This window comes from Rhinichthys klamathensis, unplaced genomic scaffold, assembly GCF_029890125.1.
Source record: "Rhinichthys klamathensis goyatoka isolate OS25496 unplaced genomic scaffold, OSU_Roscu_1.1 h1tg000059l_1, whole genome shotgun sequence".
NCBI lineage: Eukaryota > Metazoa > Chordata > Actinopteri > Cypriniformes > Leuciscidae > Rhinichthys > Rhinichthys klamathensis.
The window spans coordinates 7,118,945-7,141,323 of record NW_026606604.1 but is presented as its reverse complement, the minus strand read 5'-3'; the positions used below and the strand labels follow the sequence as shown (position 1 = coordinate 7,141,323).

Genomic DNA, 22,379 nt, shown 5'->3' with positions numbered 1-22,379 from the left:
ACAACAGTGACCCCCTCAACCCATCATGCTTTGTACTCTCATCCTTGTTAGTATAGATCATCTTTGATGTTTTGAATCAAACGGCTTTCGCTTTATCTCTGTGTATGTGTGTGTTTTGCATTTATAACATGGATGTTCTTGCATTCTCTGTCTCTTCCAGTGGTGCCACGGATTCTACCTCACACACAACCAGGGTCAGAGCGGCTTTGAGTTCTTCTTCAAAACCAAGGAGCTAAAGAAGAAATGGCTGGAGCAGTTTGGCATGGCATTGTGAGTGTGTGTGTGTGTGTTACAGTATGAGCTCTGAAGGTCTGCACTGTGCTGTTTTTCAGGTTTGTTATCTGCCTTGACAACAGACACAAAGACATGATTTTAGCTATGACAGTATGTCCTGGCCCTGATTCAGGACTAAAACACCATTAGTGTATATTTTTACTACAGAACAAACACAATAATGAGGACAGACTTGCTTACCCAAGCATTTTTGCAGTGGTGTACCTTATAAAACATAATGTGACCCAAAGGGTTTTCATTCTCTCAGAGTGGTTGGTTCAGTTTTGCAGATAGACTGGAGTAATATGCCAGGTATTTTTTGTAAGTTTAGGTGTTTTTAAGAAGATTTAGTCTGCATTATTTTAGATATAGATTGCAGGTATTTTAGTGGAACTAAAGTCCACTAATAATGCTTCTTGCATTAAAACCTGTCCTAATTTAGCTTTGCATGGCCATTTTTTCTCGTATGCTTACAGGAATAGCTCACTAAAAATATTTAATTCAGTTATTTATATTTACTCACTGTCATGTCAACAGAGTCTTCTTGACATGTTGACAACATGAACCAAACTTTTTCAGGCCTACAACTACAGTGTTTGAGGGCGGGTCAAAGTAGACGACGTTCACGGGCAGCCAATGAAGACCATAGGCTGGCATTATGCAAATTTGTTACAAACATATGTAAATTTGTGCTGGAATTACTGACGACTTGTTTCAGGCAATTCAGAATTGGTTCTTTCTTTTGGGAGACAACATTCCAATTTTATCATACACTTTGATCTTTGAAACTGTGCAGTCCTTTTACATTCACGAACTGCTACTATATTACACATAATATACGAAAAAGCACAAAGGGGCACTTTAAACAAGCTATTTTAGTTAAAGCACTGTACTTTAAAGGTATAGTTCACCCACAAATGAAAATTCTGACATTATTTCTTTAAGATATTTTAAAGAATGCTGGTCACCAAACAGTTGATGATAGCCATTGATTTCCATAGTATGGAAAAAAACTATGGCAGTCAATGGCTATCGTCAACTGTTTTGTTACCCACATTCTTCAAAATATCTTTTGTCTGGGTAATAATGATTCTGTTTTGATATTTAAACATGGGTGGTTTCAGCCATATTACACATTAGAATATTTCTAGTACATCAAACTGTTTTATTTCAAAGAAGCAAGATAAATCCTGTTTTCTATGAAAAAAAAACAAAGGCTTTTTATCCTTCTTTACTTTAAGTTGATTCCATTCACTATTCTCAGTAGAATCAGAGATACAAGTAAATCTTTGTATTATGAAATACTAAGGCAATAAGTGATTCCACAGCATACCTATGAGAAAAAAAAGAGAATGAGAGAAAATATATTTATAATTCCTGGCAGATGACAGCAACAATCAGTAAAATGCAGATGAAAAACGCAATAAACCATGTGACAAGTGATCTACTGTACCAAATTTCAAACGTCATATATATCCAAAAAAGGTACATCCATGAAAAAAACAAAACATTTGAATAAGACAGGAGAAAAAAGTGTAATGCACCAAAGACAGGAGACAGGGCTCTGATTAATTAGATAACACGTTTTTAACAGATTTATCTGAAGGGCTCATTAATTCTGGCGAACAGTGGTGAGTCAGTGCTCTCTTTCTCTCTGTCATGTGTCATCAGATCAGTCGGCAGCTGAAAGCTGATTGGATATCAGTGCTGTTACATACTCCGAGCCTAATGATATGACATCAGCTAGCAAAGACAGCTCTCTCATCTGTCCGTCATCCATTAATGCCTTTATTATGAGGGCACTCACCGCTCAAGGGTTATTCAAGATGGATCGAGCAAGAGAAACAGAAAGCGGGTGGAGGGTCTTGGACTATAAAACAGTAATAGAGCCAAAGACGACATCATGACTCCTGCCCTGCTGATGCTGTAATTAGTGGTGAATGCTAAGACAGCAACACTATAGACGAATCCGGCGAAACTACCGGAAGTAAGCGGGCGCCATAACTGAGCTGTTGCTGGGTAGCGTTGCGCCATTGCCTCCTATTGTTTTAGTTGCAACTTGCGTCCACTGGAATAAACAGCCCGCGATTTACGACTGTCACTAACGTTACAACTTTTATAATGTCGAGTGGGAAAACATGTTCCGTTTTAAATTGTTTCAATGGCGGCAGTAAAGGGCGCATTGGGGCAGTAACGTTAGTACCATTACTGTTATGTCTGTTGTTAATGTTTGATTTGCTTGACTGTGACAGATTTTTTTTAAATAACAAATTAAATTAAATATAATGCAGTTTTTGTTATAATAACAATTATTTAATGACATAAGTAAAAAATATAATAAATATGTAATATAGTACTCAGCAAAATCTCCTCTCTAGCTATTTTTTTCTATTCAATTAACATGCTATGGTCATTAAATGGCTTTCCTGAGCTAAATGTAACGTTATGTGACATAATTGTTCTCCTGCTGTTATATTGACCTCTTTCCATGGTTTAAAAACACTAATTGGTTGATATTATGTATACTTTCTAGCTGTACCTTACCCTTGCCTTTTGCAATGTGAAAATGAGATAAATAATGGACACAAATGAAAAATATGAATTTGTTTATTTGATGTCATTCATTTATTTATTGTTGCCAAATGGACAGATCTTTTTATAGTTTCCTCGTTAGCTAACGTTAGCCTAGCTAGCTTGCCAAGCTATTTTCATAAATAATCTGTAAGATCGTTTGTACCTACATCTGTGACTGGAGGCCACTGTCTAACATCATCAACCCAACAAGTCATTCTGCCTGGCTGTAGTACGTTATCACGGAGGTTTGTTTACATACCGGTAACAGCTCAGTAATGGCGTCGCCACAAGATGGCAGCCTACACAGAACGCTCGTCGGATTCGTGTATTGCTTTAGCTCATTCTACATAATAATATAAAACAGATCATTAGTTAGAATATCATTTTGTTATGTTTGTCAATTTTGTTATGTGTTATGCAGTACATTCAGGGATCTGGTTAAAAAGCTTTTTGGTACTGAGTTTTACATAGTCGTCATTAAAAAACAAAATCTCCAGAAAATCCAAAATCTACCTTATGTTACCCTTATGTGTTTTAAGAGGCAATCACAGCTGATTGGATGGGGGAAGCAGACTACAGGTGGAAACAAGCGGTTCTATGTTCACGAGTTACGTTATGCAAAGTCTTCAGTCTTATTTTTAACACCCACTTTCTCTCTCTCTTTCTCTCTCTCAACAGATCGAACATCTGTCCAGAGAGCGGGAAAAGTAATTTCCATGAGTTCCGCATGCACACCTTTGAGACGACCACATCCTGCAGCTCGTGTGAAATGTTGCTGAGGTGAGCTCACAGTTGTTGAATCTTTGTGAAATGACACAGTATACCCACAATGCACCTTAATGAGATCGATATTGCACATAGAGTGAGAGGGAAAGACAGTGGTAAATCAAGGGTGTGTATGGATAATCATAAATTCGATGATTTCAGAGTTGATGAATTGGCAGATAATGGGCCAGAGCAGAGCAGAGTATGTGGGCTTGGCCCAATCACATGTAGATCATTCCTGTATAGGTTTGTAATGGAATGGAAATAATGGTAGATGTTAATGCAAGTTTGTCTGTCTGTCTGTCTGTCTGTCTGTCTGTCTGTCTGTCTGTCTGTCTGTCTGTCTGTCTGTCTGTCTGTCTATCTATCTATCTATCTATCTATCTATCTATCTATCTATCTATCTATCTATCTATCTATCTATCTATCTATCTATCTATCTATCTATCTATCTATCTATCTATCTATCTATCTATCTATCTATCTATCTATCTATCTATCTATCTATCTATCTATCTATCTATCTATCTATCTATCTATCTATCTATCTATCTATCTCAGAGGAGTCTTCTATCAAGGCTACCGCTGCTCCAAATGTGGTGCTGGCGCTCATAAGGAGTGTCTCGGCAGGGTGGACGTCTGTGTCAAAAGCAGTGCCGGTGAGCCCCGCATTCAACACAACAAACACTTTCTAGCAATTTCTGTGCATGCACATTATGAATCATCTATTTACAGAGCTGCGATGGAGCCTCTGGCTCATGTTTCAGCGTTATGTGATGTCGTCTTACCTCGCTGCACACTAATGTTTGACCTACAGTACACTGTAGTGTAACTGACAGGGCAATAAAAGCTGTCAACATGCAGAGATTCCTAATAATCTAACCTAGGCCACATAGATAAGCATGATGTCTGATGACAAACAGGCTTGGTTCGGTTCCTGAACTCATGATGTATGCATGTGTGTGTGCGCCTGCCAACAGTGCCACTTCTTATTGTTTTACGCATTAGTCAGGCTTCCATAGAATTTCCTTGTTCACGCTTTTAGGTACAGCTGAGCTCTCTCTAAACTCCCATCAGTTCTGCACATCCCATGTCCTATTAGCTAATTTGATTGTGATTTAAGCAATACAAATAAAACAAAATATGCACAGAAAATGGAAAACAAAACAAAAACAAAAAGGATTCTTTTAGATTCACTTACCCATCACAGATAGGACGATGTGAGATTCTGCTGTACCACATTTGTCTTTTAGGGCGCTTGGCCACAGATCAGATTATTTTATGTAGAACAGATATATCATCTTAATTGTTTATTTTCTATATGATTGGTTGTCGTTTTTTTTATTAAATCTTTGTTTTTCAACATGCAAGCAGGGATGGTGGAATTTATTCATTTATTAATTTAGTCAATATATTAAAGCATTTTATACATCCAAGAGTAACACACACAGAGGCGTAGACGCAGGCATGCACATACAAACACAGAGTAGAATCTTGTGGACAAAACAACAAAGAGGCCAGACTTAACAAACACACACCCTCTGCATGTAACTTTTCACACTAATTTCATTTTTTAGTGTCTGAAATTTTCCAGTGAAAATAGATCAATCTTTCATAGTTTATTTTTTTCGCTCTTATTGTAAACAACTTTTTAGATTTTTGTGGTTGAACAATGTTGAGTCTGTAGAATTCTTGAGAACCCAATATGTGTGTTTGTCAAGTCTGGCCTCTTTGTTGTTTTGTACACAAGATTCCACTCTTGTGTTTTTATGTGCACGCCTGCGTCTATGCCTCTGTGTGTGTGTGTGTGTTACTAGCTCTTGAGGTGTTCGCTAGTGCAACAGGACATAGTTCACAATGTACACTCCAAGTACAGGCCCAGCCTCTCCCTCGGGAGCCAATGAGACTTGCTCCTGGTGCATAACTCGGGCAGCTGTTAAGTACCTGCAGCGTAGCAAAACAAATCGTAAATGCTCACAGCACACCGTGTTCCACACACTCTAATGACAGCGTCTGTACTGTGTGTTTATCTGAATGTGTAAATTCACTCTAACCATGCCTGTCTTCAACATGCTTGCAGATTCCAGCTCTTTCGGATCACAGGTGAGGTTTTTGTTCAAATAATTCCTTTTTTAAGTGAATCTGTGATGTAGTTCTTTCCTGCAGGGCCTCATTTACTCATATTGAACACAATTTAAAATCAGTACTATAAGAAAATTCTCTTTTACAATGCACTTTAGAGTAGCCGCAGCATTTTTCATGGAATTGTTATTGAAATATTACTTTATTAAAGTTTGATGCACTAGTTATGGGGAAACTATGCAATTGTTTCTAGCCCAGAGTTCATTGCAGAATGATATATATGTTATGGAATCTTGCATTTATTTAATTGCACACCAGTTTTATTAATTGCATCGCTTGCAACACAACACCGAGGTCATCATTTTGCAATAACAAACCCAATGTAATTTATATAGCTTGTAATAAGGATATTGACATGCAATTTGCCCAGAGTGCAGTTCAACACTGATGGTAAATTGCATGGAGGAAATTCTCCATTCTCCATTCTTTGTGCATATGTTACAGGATGAACGTGTTTTGTGCAGTGGTGTGACAAACAGTGTTTACTTGTCCAAATTAATGATGAGATTAATTGTGCTTTCGCACAAACTTTTACTCAATTATCAAGTCATTAATGCATTGGAATGTCTGTGAGTGGCAACAGAATGAATCATGTGATTTATTTACTGTCATTATAGATCGGAAAAAAACCCTGTCGTGGAGAAGATGCAGGTAAATGACAAACACTTATACAATAAGTCACATTTTGCATTCTTTAAGGAATACGTATTTCAACCAAACACGACTAACCAGAATGTTGTTATTTCTGTCAGTGAATCACAAAAGGATGGTTTTTGAAGCTGTTTGAAAATACAAGATGTGGTCACTATGGACACCAACATTCTTCAAAATTCTTCTTTTGTGATTTACAAAAAAAAAGAAAGAACATCATTTAGGTTTGGAATGACATTTTAAAGTGATATTTCACCCAAAAATTAAAATTCTGTCATAATTTACTCACTCTCATGTTGTTCCAAACCTGTATGAGTTTCTTTCTTCTGTTGAACACAAAAGAAGATATTTTGAAGAATATTGGTAACCAGACAGTTGACGGTGGCCATTGACTTACATTCAATACTATGGAAGTCAATGGCTACAGTCAACTGTCTGGCTACCAATATTCTTCAAAATATCTTCTTTTGTGTTGACAACACAAAAGAAATGATGACAACATTTTCATTTTTGGATGAGCTATCCCCTTAAATGTTAATGCATATAATGATTGAGTTTTAGGTGAACTGTTCCTTTAAGTCACAGTTTGGCATGTCTTGCATTGACATTTGTAAGTTCGTCATTGCTATGGCTTTGGGGTTTCATAAGCGATCATGCTTACAAAACATGCATAGTCTTGTACATTAATACTTACTTCTTCAATCTGAGCCAGATTGCATATTCTTAGTAGTCACTGAGCCGTAGTGTTGTCGTTTGTTGTAAAGGCAAGCCCATACACGTAACTAGAGTTTAGTGTCAGATGTAAATCAGATATAAGTGGGAAACACAATGTGTGAAGACATTTAACCACTGTTGCTCCATTTGCTAGCATAGATAGACCCAATACTTAACCCACTTCTCCCAGTAAATGTTCACTCAGTTTAATTGTTTTATGTAGGCGTCTTAAGCTGTGGAGAGCTTCTTCAGTTCAGAAGTGTGAGCTTCCCTGACCCTCAGTCTAAACTATGTTCGCATTAGGCCTGCACAGAAGAGTATTCATGCCATATATTTGAAAGAATCTTTTCTTTTATTTATATGATTGGTTTGAGTAACCTCCTCAGTCTTTCATGAGCTAATAACCGCTCCCAAATACATCATGGTCTGGTGATTGGTTTGGACCATTAAAATCTGTATTAACTGACACTTGACAATGGGTGTTTTAACGTTTTTACAGAAACACCTTTTGACCGAAATATGACCCCAAGTGAGCCTTTCAACCAGGGTGCAAATTATGGGGGTTATGATCTTTAAGTTTTTAAAAATGTACATTACTTTTACCTTTTATTTGAAAATACCTCATTTTAATTAAGGTAGGTAGGTCGTGCACGCGACACTGCAAAAGACGCGATAACGGTCAAACCCGTCCATCTAGCACACATACAGTACATAGAAAAACAATGGAAATGGAGAGAATTGGAATGGAAAAACGCGTTCTGTCTGACAGAAGAGCCAAGTCTTTGCAACATCTTTCATTCACGTCTTTCAAAATAACAATCTCGCATCATAAAAACATTTTGAAATACGTTTTTGTTGTTGTTGTTTCTTTGACTACACACGCGACCCACTCAAAACGGTCTTGCGACCCACCAGTTGAGAATCACTGAGATAGACAACTTTCACCACCTCAACTAGATGTTCGGTCTCACATCGCTACTGTTCAGCAGCAGTCGTTCTACCCATTAGTCTGTCGTAAAGAGGGCCACATTATCTTTAATTATGTTTTCACAGCGCCATTGATAGTTTGATCGATACCCAAGAGGTGATAAATGTCCACCTGGGATACAGGTTCAGATATCAGGGGAGTGACTGCAGGTCTGCATGCTGATGGAGCGACGCACCTCCCTCACCCTTATTTTTAATGCTTCATGAATATTTGAAATAAACGGGCGAATCAAGCTAAATTGCAAGTCGTTGTTTCTCACCCTCACAATCACGATACACCCTCTCCTGAGTTCATTATATCTCTTTAAAGTCACCCTGTCTGCGTGGAGCCGTGAGAGGCCTCCTGATCCCACACAATATTGGGGTCGGTAGATTCATTAAAGTTATGGTGAGAAAAGCTCTCTGTGTAGTATTTGCTGTCATGGGAATCTCTCCGTTTGAATTAAAGTAGTTCCTTCCTGCCTGTTCAGCGCTGCTAGATTTATCTTCATCAGAAACAGCCTTTCTAAAAAAACAATGCTTGTTCACTTCGGCTGATTTTATTTCATGTGCAGTCATTTCATATCTTTGTGCATAAATTATATTTCGAAAAAGTGCTGGTTTTTGAGAAGAGGTATGTTGTTACTAAGTGAGCTCTTTTGTACTGTAAACACTTAAGCTTGCAGTTTTGTTTTCTTTTGGCACAATCAGGCGACCTTTTGTGAGCTGTTTTGATGCAAAAATGCATTTTAGTGTTTATTGCTGCTGACTCTTTGCCCTTGTGCACAAAGGTTCTTAGCTTAGCATGCCAGCAAGACGCTTCCCTACAGAGAAGCACAAGCTCACGCTGTTCTTTAAAGCGTCTTCAAAGACAGCCCGCCGCGCTTGGAGGCTCAGGGTCTTGGGTGATCTGCTGGGCTGGAAGGCTTCAGCCACAGCTGGTTGCATTAAGAGAGTCTACACTCGCCTCTCATCATCAGAACGGCAGAATATATAGAGCCGCTGCAACCAGCTGAGACCATCACTATTGACCCTTCAGCAAACCAGCCCTGTGCACACAAACACACTCATTCATAGCTCACTGGAGCGTCTGAACGACTGTCCGCTCGGCACAGTTCTCCCCGCGGCACGAAACCTGTGCGTGCAATTACTTGAACGAATAAAAATGTGTTTTAATACTAATTAGGGTAATAGCCAGACTGTACAGTTGATGTTTGTGGTCAGCTTGTCTTTCTAAACACTCTGGGGGGAATTTGCTGAAGGTTGTGACACACCAAGCTGACGACAGAGAACAAGCGGCGATGAAAGCCGATTGTGTTGTCACCTCGCGGCCAAAAAGCTGTGCTTGAACACACGGCAAAGACTACAGCTGACTGCCAACTAGCACATGCGTTAGGCACCTACTTGTGTACAGGTTTAACTGTCTATATCAGCAGGTATCAATAGTCTATTTTTGTCATTCAAAAAAAGAAACCGAAACTAGGACTGCATTCAAACCGTAAACAAAGCAGCTTGCTTACCAATTTGAATATCAATAATGCTGATCACTTTCTTCATTCGAGGCGGCTTATGTTGTTATGAAAATATTTGCATTTTGGAATGCTACGGTAAGATGGCGTAAAATTAGAACAGCATTCTGACTGTGCCGTCTTGAGTTCTTTGCTCGTTTTCATCACTTCGCTGTTATTGGACTCGTTCACTAAACTGAACAGCCAATCAGAGCGATCTCTCTCACTAAGTCCCAGACGGTGATTTAACATGCTGAATGCCTGACAACAGCCGACATGTGGAACACACCGCAAAAACGAGCCTGACAGGCGCTCACTGATGGCCCGACGTTGGCCGATGGTGTTTCAGGGCCCTAAGAATGAATTGCATCCACTGATAGCACTGTTTAATTTGGTATTCAATAAAAAAATCAAAGAATAGCAGAAAAAAAGGGCCAGCTATGGTTTTAAATGCTAGTTTGTGGAGAGACATTTTATTAACATTTTGAATTAGCTTTTATTTTCAGTGCTTTTGTCATTTTTATTATTATTTGTATATTTATATTCCGCTTTAATTTATATTTATTTCAGTTTTACTTTAGTAATATTAATACTTAAATGTTTTTTATTTCAGTTTTATTTTGTATCCGACACACTAAAGTGATCAAGGAATAGCATAAACATGACCAGCTACCGTTTTAAATGCAGGATGCTGCCAGACTGTCTGCATGAATGCACTCCATGCATGACGGCACGAACGCCCGAGACAAAACATGAGCTCACTGACATTTTTATGATGGATTGACTTGATTTTTCTGTCACCTGTTGTGATTTACGATCACCGCGTCACGTAAATAAACCTGTTCTTTATGTGCCGGAATGTCAAAGCATGCAGTAATGACACTCTGTCAAAGTTCAGCATGCTCGTTCGCAATATAGATGCAAATGCACTATTTTAAAAAAATTTCTGTGTTTTTTTTTACCCCCCAGATCTACCTAAGATGCAGGTCATCCGTAATTATTATTGTGTTCCGAGCCCCCCGTACGGCCCACCGCTTAAAATCAACGTTGGGGACGTTGTTGAGGTGATGGAGGCGAACATCCGCAGCTCTTGGTGGAAGGTGAGACAGTTTTACTCGCTCGTCATAAACTTTTTAAGTCATGCGGCCCTGCAGGAACGGTGTTCAGCTGCTAATTGATTGCCTCTTGTGTTTGTGGCAAAGGCCGAGCGACTGTGTTGTTATGCTTTGCTAAGCGTGACTGACTGTGAAATGCTAAATAATCCAACCCTTTATACAACACAAGAAAGCTGTTGTGGGTTAGGTTTCATAGCCGTACAAAAACAACACAGACCAGCACAACGCCCATAGAGCAGACACGCGCTCGACGACAGGTTTAATTTGTCACATTTTAATTGTATAGGAGGTGTTTCTGCACATGCAGTTCTCTGGCATGAGCCGCACAAAAGAAATTCACACAAATAGATTTAGATTAATGATTAACTCTTTCTTGGAGTGCAATGCTAATCACTTTCCTATGAACCTTTTCCCCTATTGTGCTTTTAAACTTTTACAAGAAATATGCATTTAGCTTATAGTTTATGGCAGTTCTTTGGCATTAACTTTTCCCCTTAATATTTTCAGTTTTCCTTTTATTTTTGTTATAGTATAAAAAATAATTTTTAAGTTTTTTTATATCCAGGAAAACTGGGCTAAATGTCACTAATTGTCGCCCCAAATGTCCACACATTGATGACATAATGCTGCGTAGACCAAAAAGTGTGAAGCCTAAAATAACAAATGTGACACGTTACTGCCTCATGGACTTTAAGGGCACATGGTGATCATCGCAAGACTATAAAGTGCGCCATTTGGGATGGGGTCCAAGTCTCCTGCTGATTTTTCTCATGAGAAACAGTCCCAGTAAGTCTCCGGTCACCGTGATTTTGCCACTTAAGACATGTTCCTGGATCAATATATTTTGTTGACCCTGGAACAACATTCCTGTCTGATGTAGTCCTAACCCTGTCTTTACCCCTAACCCTACCCATAACTTATCCCTAAAATCAGATTGAAATGATAGGTGAACAACACTGATGTAGAAGCATTTAACCCTGGTTGTAAGCCTAAACTTGACATAAACTGTAAACTTGTCCCTCAAATCTGAGTGGTTGATTGGAATGTTGTTCCAGGATCAACAAAGATATTGATCGAGGAACATGTTGTACTTGGTGAAATCACGTTCTCCGTAAGGCTCCAGTGTCACACACTGTGCTCAGATTTGCCAAAATGCCAAAGTCCAGATATAAGTCAGAGATTTGAGCATTTGTTATCAAATTCTATAAAGACCAAAAAGTACCCACATTAATTGTACCTCATTTGTGTAATTTGTAATAGGCACACCTGAGAAAAAGTTGATACTTCAAAAGCTGAAGCAATTGAGTTATTATGTTTCTTAAGAAAGAGCAACTTTTGAGCAGTAAAATGTTCTTCTGGGATGGGACACAAAAGAACACGCAGTTCATCTTGATGCCCACTCTTCTTGCTCTGGTTATTTATGTGCCAAGGCAATGAGGAAACCAGCCAATGATTGTCTAGAGAGCCAGAGAATTGGCAGAGCCTGGCACACACTCGAATGCCCCTACATCCCTCTCCGTCAGACGGGTCCAGCTGTCCAGGACGCTTCTCCACAGCTCAGTTTTAACATGTTAATCTCGTTCTGCCTCATTCTAAGACCGCCATCCGCTGCAGGCTCCGAACGCCCAGCTGTCCCGTGCACCCGGAAGTTGTTTGATTTATTCAATTTGAGCTCATGCAAAATTACACCACCCGTGTCACCTGAGACCTCGTAATATCCAGCATCCCGCGGCAGCTCCGGACGGAGCAAAGGGCGATCAGAGCCCTCGTAGCTGTGGTAACCCGGAGACAATTATTGCCGCTCTGGTGCCTAGACAAACGCAATCATTCACTGTAATTCCATTTGGGCCTTTGGTTGCCATCTGTTTGATCTAACAGGGTTATGAGTTTAATCATTATTAGGCCCTTATCTGAGCAACAACCAATAGTGGGGCGGCATCACGAGAGTGCTGATAAAATGTCAATGCACTAAATGCATTGGGGAGGGGAGGGGGTGTGCTTAAGGATCCACTTACAAATCAAATTTGTTCAAGGAAGAGGTAGATGAGACAGAAATGCACTTTCTACATCTCCCTGGAAGACTGTCTGAGGAGGAGGAGGAGGAGGAAGGGAAAGATCCGAGGCCGAGCGTTACCGGCAGGAGAACCGTCAGTTGTTGTTACATCAGCAACAGCTGTATCAGTTGATCGTTTTATTTGAGGTCGTTCTTGAAGTCTCTGTATATACATTATTTGCCAATTAGATAAAACTTAACTAAACTAAACTAAAACTTAAACCATAAAAAAGTCGAAATTAACTGAAATAAAGTAAAATATTTCATTTAGTTGCCAAAGCAACATTTCTCATTTTCATTTAGTTTAAGTTAAGATACTAAATAAATAAAAAGATCATTGCTCCAGTCTTCAGTGTCACATGATCCGTCAGAAATCATTCTAATATGCTGATTTGCTGCTCAAGAGACATTTCTTATTATTATCAATGTTGAAAACAGTTGTCCTGCTCAGAAATTGTGATACTTTTCTTTGAATATAGTTCAATGAACAGCATTTATTAAATTTAGCAAAGCATTTATTAAATATAAATCTTTTGTAACATTGTAAATGTCTTCACTGTCACTTTTGATCAATTTAATGCATCTTTGTATTAAAGTATGAACTTCTCTCTTTTTAAAAAAAAAAATCTTACCACAAATGTTTGAATGGTATCATTGTTTCCACAAAAAGGTTAAGCAGTGAAAACAGTTTTCAACACTTCTGGATGTATTATACTGTTTGCTCATTCTCCTGTATTCTCCCAAGACTTTTTCAGCTCTGATGAACTCTGCTGTAAATTTGTAGCGTGTCGTGACTCGTGTTAAGTGCTAATTGTTACTGAATTATTGAGGAGGAGTTGCCCAGCTGAACGTAATGTAATTATCTTGCCATGGTTTCAGGGTAAAGTCCTGGCAACTAAGGATGTTGGCTTCTTTCCAAGCGACGCAGTGAAGCCTTGCCCGTGTGTGAGTACAAATACCGGATTATATTATAATGCTAAAAACATTCTTTATTCTCTGGCAAACAAAAACAAATGTGATCAAGGCAAGGTAGGCTTGTCCTTGTGTGCATGTTGTGTTCGAATGATTTAGGTATGCATGCACCTCTTCCGTATTGTTTTTGAATGACAGGTGCATTGTTGGTGATTGTCTGTAATGCTGGTTTGTCATGTGAATAGCAGGCATAACACTGTATCAGTCATAATTATGTACAAGTCATATTAAATCATGTTAAGAAAAATATGTCAGATTATCTTTATGAGTGCATTTATAAAAGCAATTGTGGTTGTAGTAAGTGGGGCAGGGTTTAGCGCTAATATGAGCTGTATTGTCCCAGACTTGAGCTGCAAGTTAAAAATACTGTATGAAAATCAGGTTGTGTGGAATTTCAAGAACAAAAGCGCACGTGTGCTCCACTTTTTTCTTTCTCACCTCCTTTTTTATCTCTTTATCTTTTTTAGGTACCCAAACCTATTGACTACTCTTCCCAGCCTTGGTACGATCTTTATTCTCTCTACCAGAATATAATTTTGTACCAGAATATAACCATTTAATTTTTTGAATTTCTTTAATATTTTTTCTTCTATTTATCATTATGTATTAAAATGTTCTGACATTTCATTATTATATAAATAATTTAGTACTTTTTATTAATTATTATAATTAGAATATTTTACAAACTACATTACAAATACTACGGATAACTGGGAGAATCTCATAAAATATCCATATTATATATTGCCATACATTTTACTATAAAATATTTTTTTTGCATAATGACATTTTATAGTAGCCTACCATCATTTTTTTTTTATTTAATTTCCTGTAATTTTCGTAATTCTATTTCCCCTCTAATTTTTTATTACTCTCCCATTATATTTTCTAAAAAAGAGTAAATACAATTGTTTGTTCATGTGACTTTTTTTGCAGCCACAGGTCAACAATATTGCCTTGTTAACTTTTTTGTTAACCCTAACCCTCAACTCTGACCTCTGACCTTTGGTTTAGGTTTGCAGGCTCAATTGAGAGGGTGCAGGCTGAGGCTGCGCTGCTCAACCGGAGGAGCAGCACGTACCTGGTCCGTCACAGAAGCCGAGAGTTTCACGAGTACGCCATCAGCATCAAGTGAGTTACAACAGCACACTTAGTTATTTTACTGTAAAAAAAAGTATTTCAAAACAAAACAAAAACTAATGATTAGTAAAAACTAGCTTAGAAAAAGTTTCATAACTGCAATATTCCACCCACTACGGTATGGAAGCTTGTTTTTTAAAAGATCTCTTCAACTTTTTATCTCACAATTCTGACTTTTTTTTTTCACAATTGCGAGTTTACATTTCAGAATTACGAGGAAATAAAATCAGAATTACAAGATACAAAGTTTATCTGGAAATTCTGACTTTATTTCTCAGAATTGCAAGTTTATATCTTGCAATTCTGACTGTATAACACACGATTGCGACTTCATATCATGCAATTGTGTAATAAAAAGTAGCAATTACCTTTTTTATTTTTGATTCAGTGGCCGAAACAAGCTCCCATACTACAGAGTCCAGGAAAAAAATATGTATATTAGTTAGTTGAACGTGGCCACGATTTACTAAAACGAGGGAACAAATTAATAAATCATGGGAACGAACTCTTAATTCGTGGCCACGGTTTAACAAAACTGAGTGAATTAATTACTTCACTATGGCCACGATTTACTAAAACGAGGGAAACTAATTAATAGATTGTGGAAACAATTTCTTAATTCATGGCCACATTATTATTTTTTTTGTCTGCATGTTATGTGCGGGGCTCCGTAACCCACAGCAATATTAATAAAAAAACATTTTTCACACACTCCAACTACGTGTGTTTGAGTGCAAGGCCGAAAGACATAAACTGCCCCATTTTATCAGTGTTTCTTGTTTGCAGACAGTCCTGTGCACTTTGGCTCTAAAAAATGTGAGCTCGTAACTTTTAATCCAAGGACTAATGGAGACGCCCCACCCCTCGCTATCGACCCCTTCTCCCTGCATGAAAAGCTCTTTGCCCCATGCATTACTATGGCAGCTTCCCATAGGGGATAGGCAGCATCGATCGCAATGATCACCAGAAAATTACTCTCATCATTTATTCATGGCCCACAGGTACAACAACGACGTGAAACACATCAAGATCTTAACAAAGGAGGGACTCTTCTACATTGCAGAAAACAGGAAGTTCAGAAGCATTTTGGTATGTGCTAATGTTTTGTGCTAGTTTTCAGCAAAGAGTATTATTAAAACGTCTTTATCATATAGACTGAAAAGTAAATGTTATGCTCATATGTTTTTAAGGTCAGTGGAATCAGTGCAATAAAGATAAATGTTTGCGTTATACCAGCTTATTACATTTGAAATCTCTTTGTATCATTTATACAATCCCTTTTGTTTTGTCATCTGTTTGCCTTCTAAAGGGCATTAGGAAATCATGCTGCTTAATGTCTCTATTCTGTAGAAAAATCAAATGTCTTTTGTCAGCTTTTTTTTTGAAAGCGCTTTTAGATTCGATCTCGCAAATGCCAGTTAAATAACATTATTGGATTGTGAATGCTGGAGTCATATTGAATCCGTTCATATATTAATTTTTTTATTTTCCCTTTTAATGGCTGTAGATATTTACCCTTTTATGTGAACTGACATCACATTGAGCGTATGTGTGTGTTTAATGCAGGAGCTGATCGAGTATTACAAACATCACTCTCTGCGGGAAGGATTCAGGACACTTGATACCCAACTGCAGTTCGCCTACCGAGAGCCGGAGAACGGAGCCAACAGTACGTCCTGTGCACAAACACGCTAGTTCCAGATTCACACAAACACAACTCACAAATAACAAAACGTACGCTTGTTCTATTTAACACAAAAGCCTCACTTTATCTTAGTTTGAGTATAAACAATGATTCATTCTTTAATAGTCCAAAACATGTGACATTGTTGTGATGGCCAGAAGCTATGGTCACCAGGGGTGGCTGCTATGGCAGCAGTGTTTGAGACCAAATCTTCTCGCGTGTTCCCAGGTGTCTCGATGTTTAAGGATACATTTCTCTTAGTGTTTGTCATAACCAGAAGGTGCATTTTTATACTATGGTATGTAAGATTATAAAGCCTGAAGCATGAACTAGTATAACGCAAATGCTTCTAACTAGAAGCTCAATTTCACATTACGTTTGGAAATATCAGAATGCAAATACAGGTTTTATTATCAGTGGCACAAGGGACGCTATAATGTGTTTCTCAACCTTGTTTCTATGCCTTATATATGGCATATTTGTATATATACAATTAAAAAATTTGGGGCCAGTAAGATTCCCCCCTCCAATTTTCAGTAAGTGACAGTAAAGACTTTTACAAAATTTACAAAGAAATTATACTTCAAATTGCTGTTCGTTTGAACTTTCTAATCATCAAAGAATCGATCCAAAAAATGTGCATTGCCATCTTAGGACTAAATTACATTTTAATATACATTAAAATAGTAAACAGTTAAATAAATAAAAAATAAAAAATAATTTTGTAATAATGTGTATTTTTTAGGGCCGGGACTCGATTAAAAAAATTAATCTAATTAATTAGAGGCTTTGTAATTAATTAATCGAAATTAATCGCATTTTAATTGCATAGATATTTGACCTGAGAACAGGGAGAAGTAATTTTTTTCACATGGATTTTTAGTATACCATTGAATAATGACTGAATACATAAGCTTAAGCAACAAATTATTGTTTATTTTTGTTCAACCAAGTCCAGCAGACCAGTGCAATTTTTACCATTAAGTGTAGCAATAGCATATTGCTACACTACACTAATAGCAATAGCGAATTATTCCTTGTTGCATAGCTTGCACACAACCATGCTCTTATCGACGCTTCCATCCGTTCGTTTTTTATAACATAATGTCCCATCCACGGGGCCAACCAAAGCGGTCTCGTCAGCTTCTTCGTTCATGTTCACTGTGGTTTGTTGTTGTCTGAAGTCATCATGAACGCTAGTTGGTGCTCCAGTATAATCGGCCCGCCGAAACTCGAGAAACGTTCCGCGGTGCAAAAATAAGTCTTTAACGTGTTATTTTTTGTGTAATTAATTAACCCGTTAAAGTCTGTAATTAATTAATCTTAATTAACGCGTTAAAGTCCCGGCCCTAGTATTTTTGATCAAATAAATAAAGCCTTGGTGAGCACGGGTCTTTAAAAAATTCTTACTGACCCCAAACATTTACATAGTAGTGTATATATAATTATTTATTTATATTAAATATTTAAATTGAATTATTTTAATTATAAATAAACATATACGGATATAGCACATATGAAACGAGTATGTTCATGCAGGACAAAATTTTCAGTTAAAAACTAGACTCACATACTTGCAGCATTCACGTCAGCATTTTTTTGTTTCTGGCCAAAGAAGTTTTCGAGATCTTCTGTCTGTTCATGGCTTTGTGGTTGCGAAAGCTCCTAAGACATCCGTGTTGTTTTCCAGCTGTGGGAGAGGAGCGAGTTAAAAATGTCAAACAGGGGCTGTTACTGAGCTGTGCTTACAGCCTGATCTGAGAGTTTATGGCGCATTGCAATCAACACTTAGATGAGATTTTATTGTAGCTCCATATGTCACAGTGAGGGTTTGCCGCGATTGGGAAATGTTGGCAGATTGAGAAGCTGGGGGACGTCACTCAAACGCTTCACTGCTTTAACAAAGAGGACGAAAGAGATTCGAAAGCGACTCTGACCGAAGAATGGATCTCCCAGCATGCATTGCTGCTGTTTTTCTCTTCTCATCCCCAAGCTCTATTCCCATGCAGCACAGCTTCTTCTTTTCTTTTTTCTCATCTCAGCGTCTGCTTATGTGCCAATACATGCAAATCATATGCAATTGTTTTTTAGATGGCTGCCAGAGGCGCACAAGTCTTTCATGTAAACAGGATGTAAAGAGCAACAGGGGCATCTACTCTAAGTGGTAACTTGACCCTGTATAGGAGCATACAGCAAGAGAATTTTAACCGGAGAAAATCTGCATTGCAGAACGGAAACAGTTGTACAGGGTTACCTATACAATTGTTCGTGTTAGACACCAAAATATTCGTGACTTTAATTCACAGGTGAAGACGGAACAAATTGCTTGATAGTTGCCCTTTCCATCCTCATTTTTATTTATATCCAGAAAGCTCTGGAGATGCTGTCAGCTAGGTTGCGTTTCTACTTATATTCCATCGAATGTTAAGCAAGCCATACGGGTTGGACGGCAAATCCATAACCCTGAATATTCACATTATGAGTAACGACGTGCTGAAGGTTTGAGCCTCGCAGTCTTTGCAGAATAGTGGGCGAATGGCCCGGCTTTTCTGGAGTGACGTGGGTGGAATCTCAAGTGCCCATCAGCAGCTCGGACATCACAGGTTGGATAGTGGTCTGAGACAAGGCCTTTTGGAGACACAGCATGTGCTCCTGCATATATTCATGAGCTTGGTTAGTCTCAGCTTGTGTTGTCTCTTCAAAACCCTGAACAGATGTTTAAGAAAGACATTAAATGCTTCTGAACCCAGTTAGATTTAAACTGCTTGCCAAATAACGAACAGAGTGAGAAAATCTATCTATCTATCTATCTATCTATCTATCTATCTATCTATCTATCTATCTATCTATCTATCTATCTATCTATCTATCTATCTATCTATCTATCTATCTATCTATCTATCTATCTATCTATCTATCTGTCTGTCTGTCTATTTATCTGTCTGTCTGTCTACCTGTCTGTCTGTCTGTCTATCTATCTATCTATTTATCTGTCTGTCTGTCTGTCTGTCTGTCTGTCTGTCTGTCTATCTGTCTATCTATCTATCTATCTGTCTGTCTGTCTGTCTGTCTGTCTGTCTGTCTGTCTGTCTGTCTGTCTGTCTGTCTGTCTGTCTGTCTATCTATCTATCTATCTATCTATCTATCTATCTATCTATCTATCTATCTATCTATCTATCTATCTATCTGTCTGTCTGTCTGTCTGTCTGTCTGTCTGTCTGTCTGTCTGTCTGTCTGTCTGTCTGTCTGTCTGTCTGTCTGCCTGCCTGCCTGCCTGCCTGCCTGCCTGCCTGCCTGCCTATCTATCTATCTATCTATCTATCTATCTATCTATCTATCTATCTATCTATCTATCTATCTATCTATCTATCTATCTATCTATCTATCTATCTATCTATCTATCTATCTATCTATCTATCTATCTATCTATCTATTTATCTGTCTGTCTGTCTGTCTATCTATTTGTCTGTTTGTCTATCTATCTATCTATCTATCTATCTATCTATCTGTCTGTCTGTCTGTCTGTCTGTCTGTCTGTCTGTCTGTCTGTCTGTCTGTCTGTCTGTCTGTCTGTCTGTCTGTCTATCTGTCTGTCTGTCTGTCTGTCTGTCTGTCTATCTATCTATCTATCTATCTATCTATCTATCTATCTATCTATCTATCTATCTATCTATCTATCTATCTATCTATCTATCTATCTATCTATCTATCTATCTATCTATCTATCTATCTATCTATCTATCTATCTATCTATCTATCTATCTATCTATCTATCTATTGAGATTAGACAAGCTCCAAACATTCACATTTATAAAAAAAAAAAAAGTAGGTGAAGACTCATCTTTTTAAAGATATGACACACTCCCAGTCATCAGATTGTTCAATGTTTACCGACGTCTTGTTAGTTACGCTTAGTGCCGTATGGCTTTGGCTGCCTTCCACAGAAGAGTGGGTGAGGAAACATATTGTGTTGCTGACGCACTGGTGGTCCGAGACGCTCTGGGCCGAGCCGGTCAGATGGAGCATCAGATGGCGAGGGGAACTCGCTTCACTGCCACAGACGCTCCTGGAGTTTTACTAGTAAACCCAGACCTCATCGATAGTTCTCGGTGGATTGGGATGTGAATAGAAATATTCCACCGTGTAAAACCGGTTTGAAGCTCTTAGAATAAGGCCAAGTGTTTACAATCTGCTCTGTTTGCTTGCAAATGTTACGTTTCAATTAAACATGCTTTTTCTTTTGCTTTTCTTCTCTTTACCCTCGCCGCACCCCTACCTCACCCGCCTCGCCCCACCGCCGCGCCCATGCCTCTGCCACACCTCAGCCCCGTTGCTCTGCGGCCTGTCTTTTCTAACTCCCGCCGGCTACAGCTTTGTCCCCCCTTCTACCGCCCCATTCTGGTCAGGTACAGGTACATGTTTTCTTATCCATTGGTGTCATTTTGTCAAGGTCTAGGAGATCTGAGGCTGCCATGCCCTGCGTTTAACCCCGCCTCCCATCTCATTGTGCGTGTCTGTTTATAGAGCATTCCATAGCCACAATCATCTCCTTTAATGCATGCACCATATGTCCTTTGTCAGACTGGGAGACACTGTGACTCATCATTATCTCATTTCAGGTAGTTAGCTTATTAGATCCGTCATTACGGGCGGTTTTTGTCAAGGGAGCTGTGATGAAAAGGAAGGAGTCGGCCTAACTTTGTGACATCTCTCTCTCTCCCTCCTTTACAAACTTCTCGCTTTGAGCATGGCGGCAGCTAGCTGGCAGCCAGTTCCCTGTCTGTACAAGTCTTGCTCACTTTAAAACAGCTGAAGAGAAAGCACCCTGGCACCGAGGCGGATCTCATCAACACACGTCTGGCGGAGGGCCTAGCTTCTCTGGCTGCCGTTCACAAAGTCTTCAGAGCCTCTGAAGTCCGATAAAAACAAAGGCTCATTTGAATCCGCCACCACGTATTTCCCTCGGCCCACCGCATTTAGAGAGAACTGCGAAACAGTCCAACAAAACGTCTAATAGACAGTGAGCTGGTAGAAGGAACATGATGTGTTTTTGAGGGAAAAGTCGCCTGAAATGTAATTAACCCAGCGGATTATGCTGTTGACACATCTCAAGACATAATCAAAACAGCCACTTCAGCTGTGATTGGACCCGTCCCAGATTCGCGAGAATCATTTATTTAGAGTGGATGTGCTAAGGCAGGCAAACACATGAAGGAGTGCGGTGATTACAAGAGTCCTCAGGGAAACTATACAGCCTGACTCTGCTGCATCCATCCTCTCTCTGTTTGTCTGCTTAATTTGGTCTGATTCTCATCTTCATTTTTTGTCCTGTGATGTTTGCTGCTAAATGTTCACTCTTGTTTCTTGTCTCTACAGTGTTCACTCCCAAGGTGATGGGTGTGGCGAGAGCCCGCTATGACTTCAGCTCCCGGGACACGCGGGAACTGTCTCTGCAGGAGGGCGACGTGGTGAAGATCTACAGCAAAACTGGAGCCAATGGCTGGTGGAGAGGCGAAGTCAATGGGCGGGTAAGTGTGTGTAGATGTGTTTGGAAGTATACTAGCTTACTGCTTACTACGTATTATACACTGCATAAATTAATACGTGAAACTCATTATTAGGGATGGGAACCGAGAACCGGTGTCAATCGATTTCTTGGAACCGTTAGCATGCCTGCTTATCAATTCCGCTTATCGGTTCCACTCCTTGCAAATGCGAATGTTGGTTATATTTAGCGCGAAAAGACGACAATACGGTCACTTGCAACACTTATAAAATTTCCATTTCGTCAAAGGGGGGAACTACCTCCAATATGCAGAAAC

General features: G+C 38.9%; 1 protein-coding gene across 2 annotated transcripts in view; it reads left to right on the top strand.

The window, feature by feature from the left end:
* The window catches only part of LOC130084048 (guanine nucleotide exchange factor VAV3), a 71,157-nt gene that overhangs the window by 45,547 nt on the left and 3,231 nt on the right, over nt 1–22,379 (top strand). The window contains exons 15-27 of one of the 2 annotated variants that reach the window (XM_056249205.1): nt 161–270; nt 3,526–3,627; nt 4,174–4,271; nt 5,693–5,715; nt 6,372–6,405; nt 10,563–10,693; nt 13,641–13,706; nt 14,201–14,235; nt 14,748–14,864; nt 15,875–15,962; nt 16,440–16,542; nt 20,883–20,963; nt 21,934–22,085. In XM_056249205.1, coding sequence (XP_056105180.1) covers nt 161–270; nt 3,526–3,627; nt 4,174–4,271; nt 5,693–5,715; nt 6,372–6,405; nt 10,563–10,693; nt 13,641–13,706; nt 14,201–14,235; nt 14,748–14,864; nt 15,875–15,962; nt 16,440–16,542; nt 20,883–20,963; nt 21,934–22,085 — 1,140 coding nt within the window. The remainder of the gene's footprint in view (nt 1–160; nt 271–3,525; nt 3,628–4,173; nt 4,272–5,692; nt 5,716–6,371; nt 6,406–10,562; nt 10,694–13,640; nt 13,707–14,200; nt 14,236–14,747; nt 14,865–15,874; nt 15,963–16,439; nt 16,543–20,882; nt 20,964–21,933; nt 22,086–22,379) is intronic. The other variant, XM_056249206.1, reaches the window with a different exon arrangement.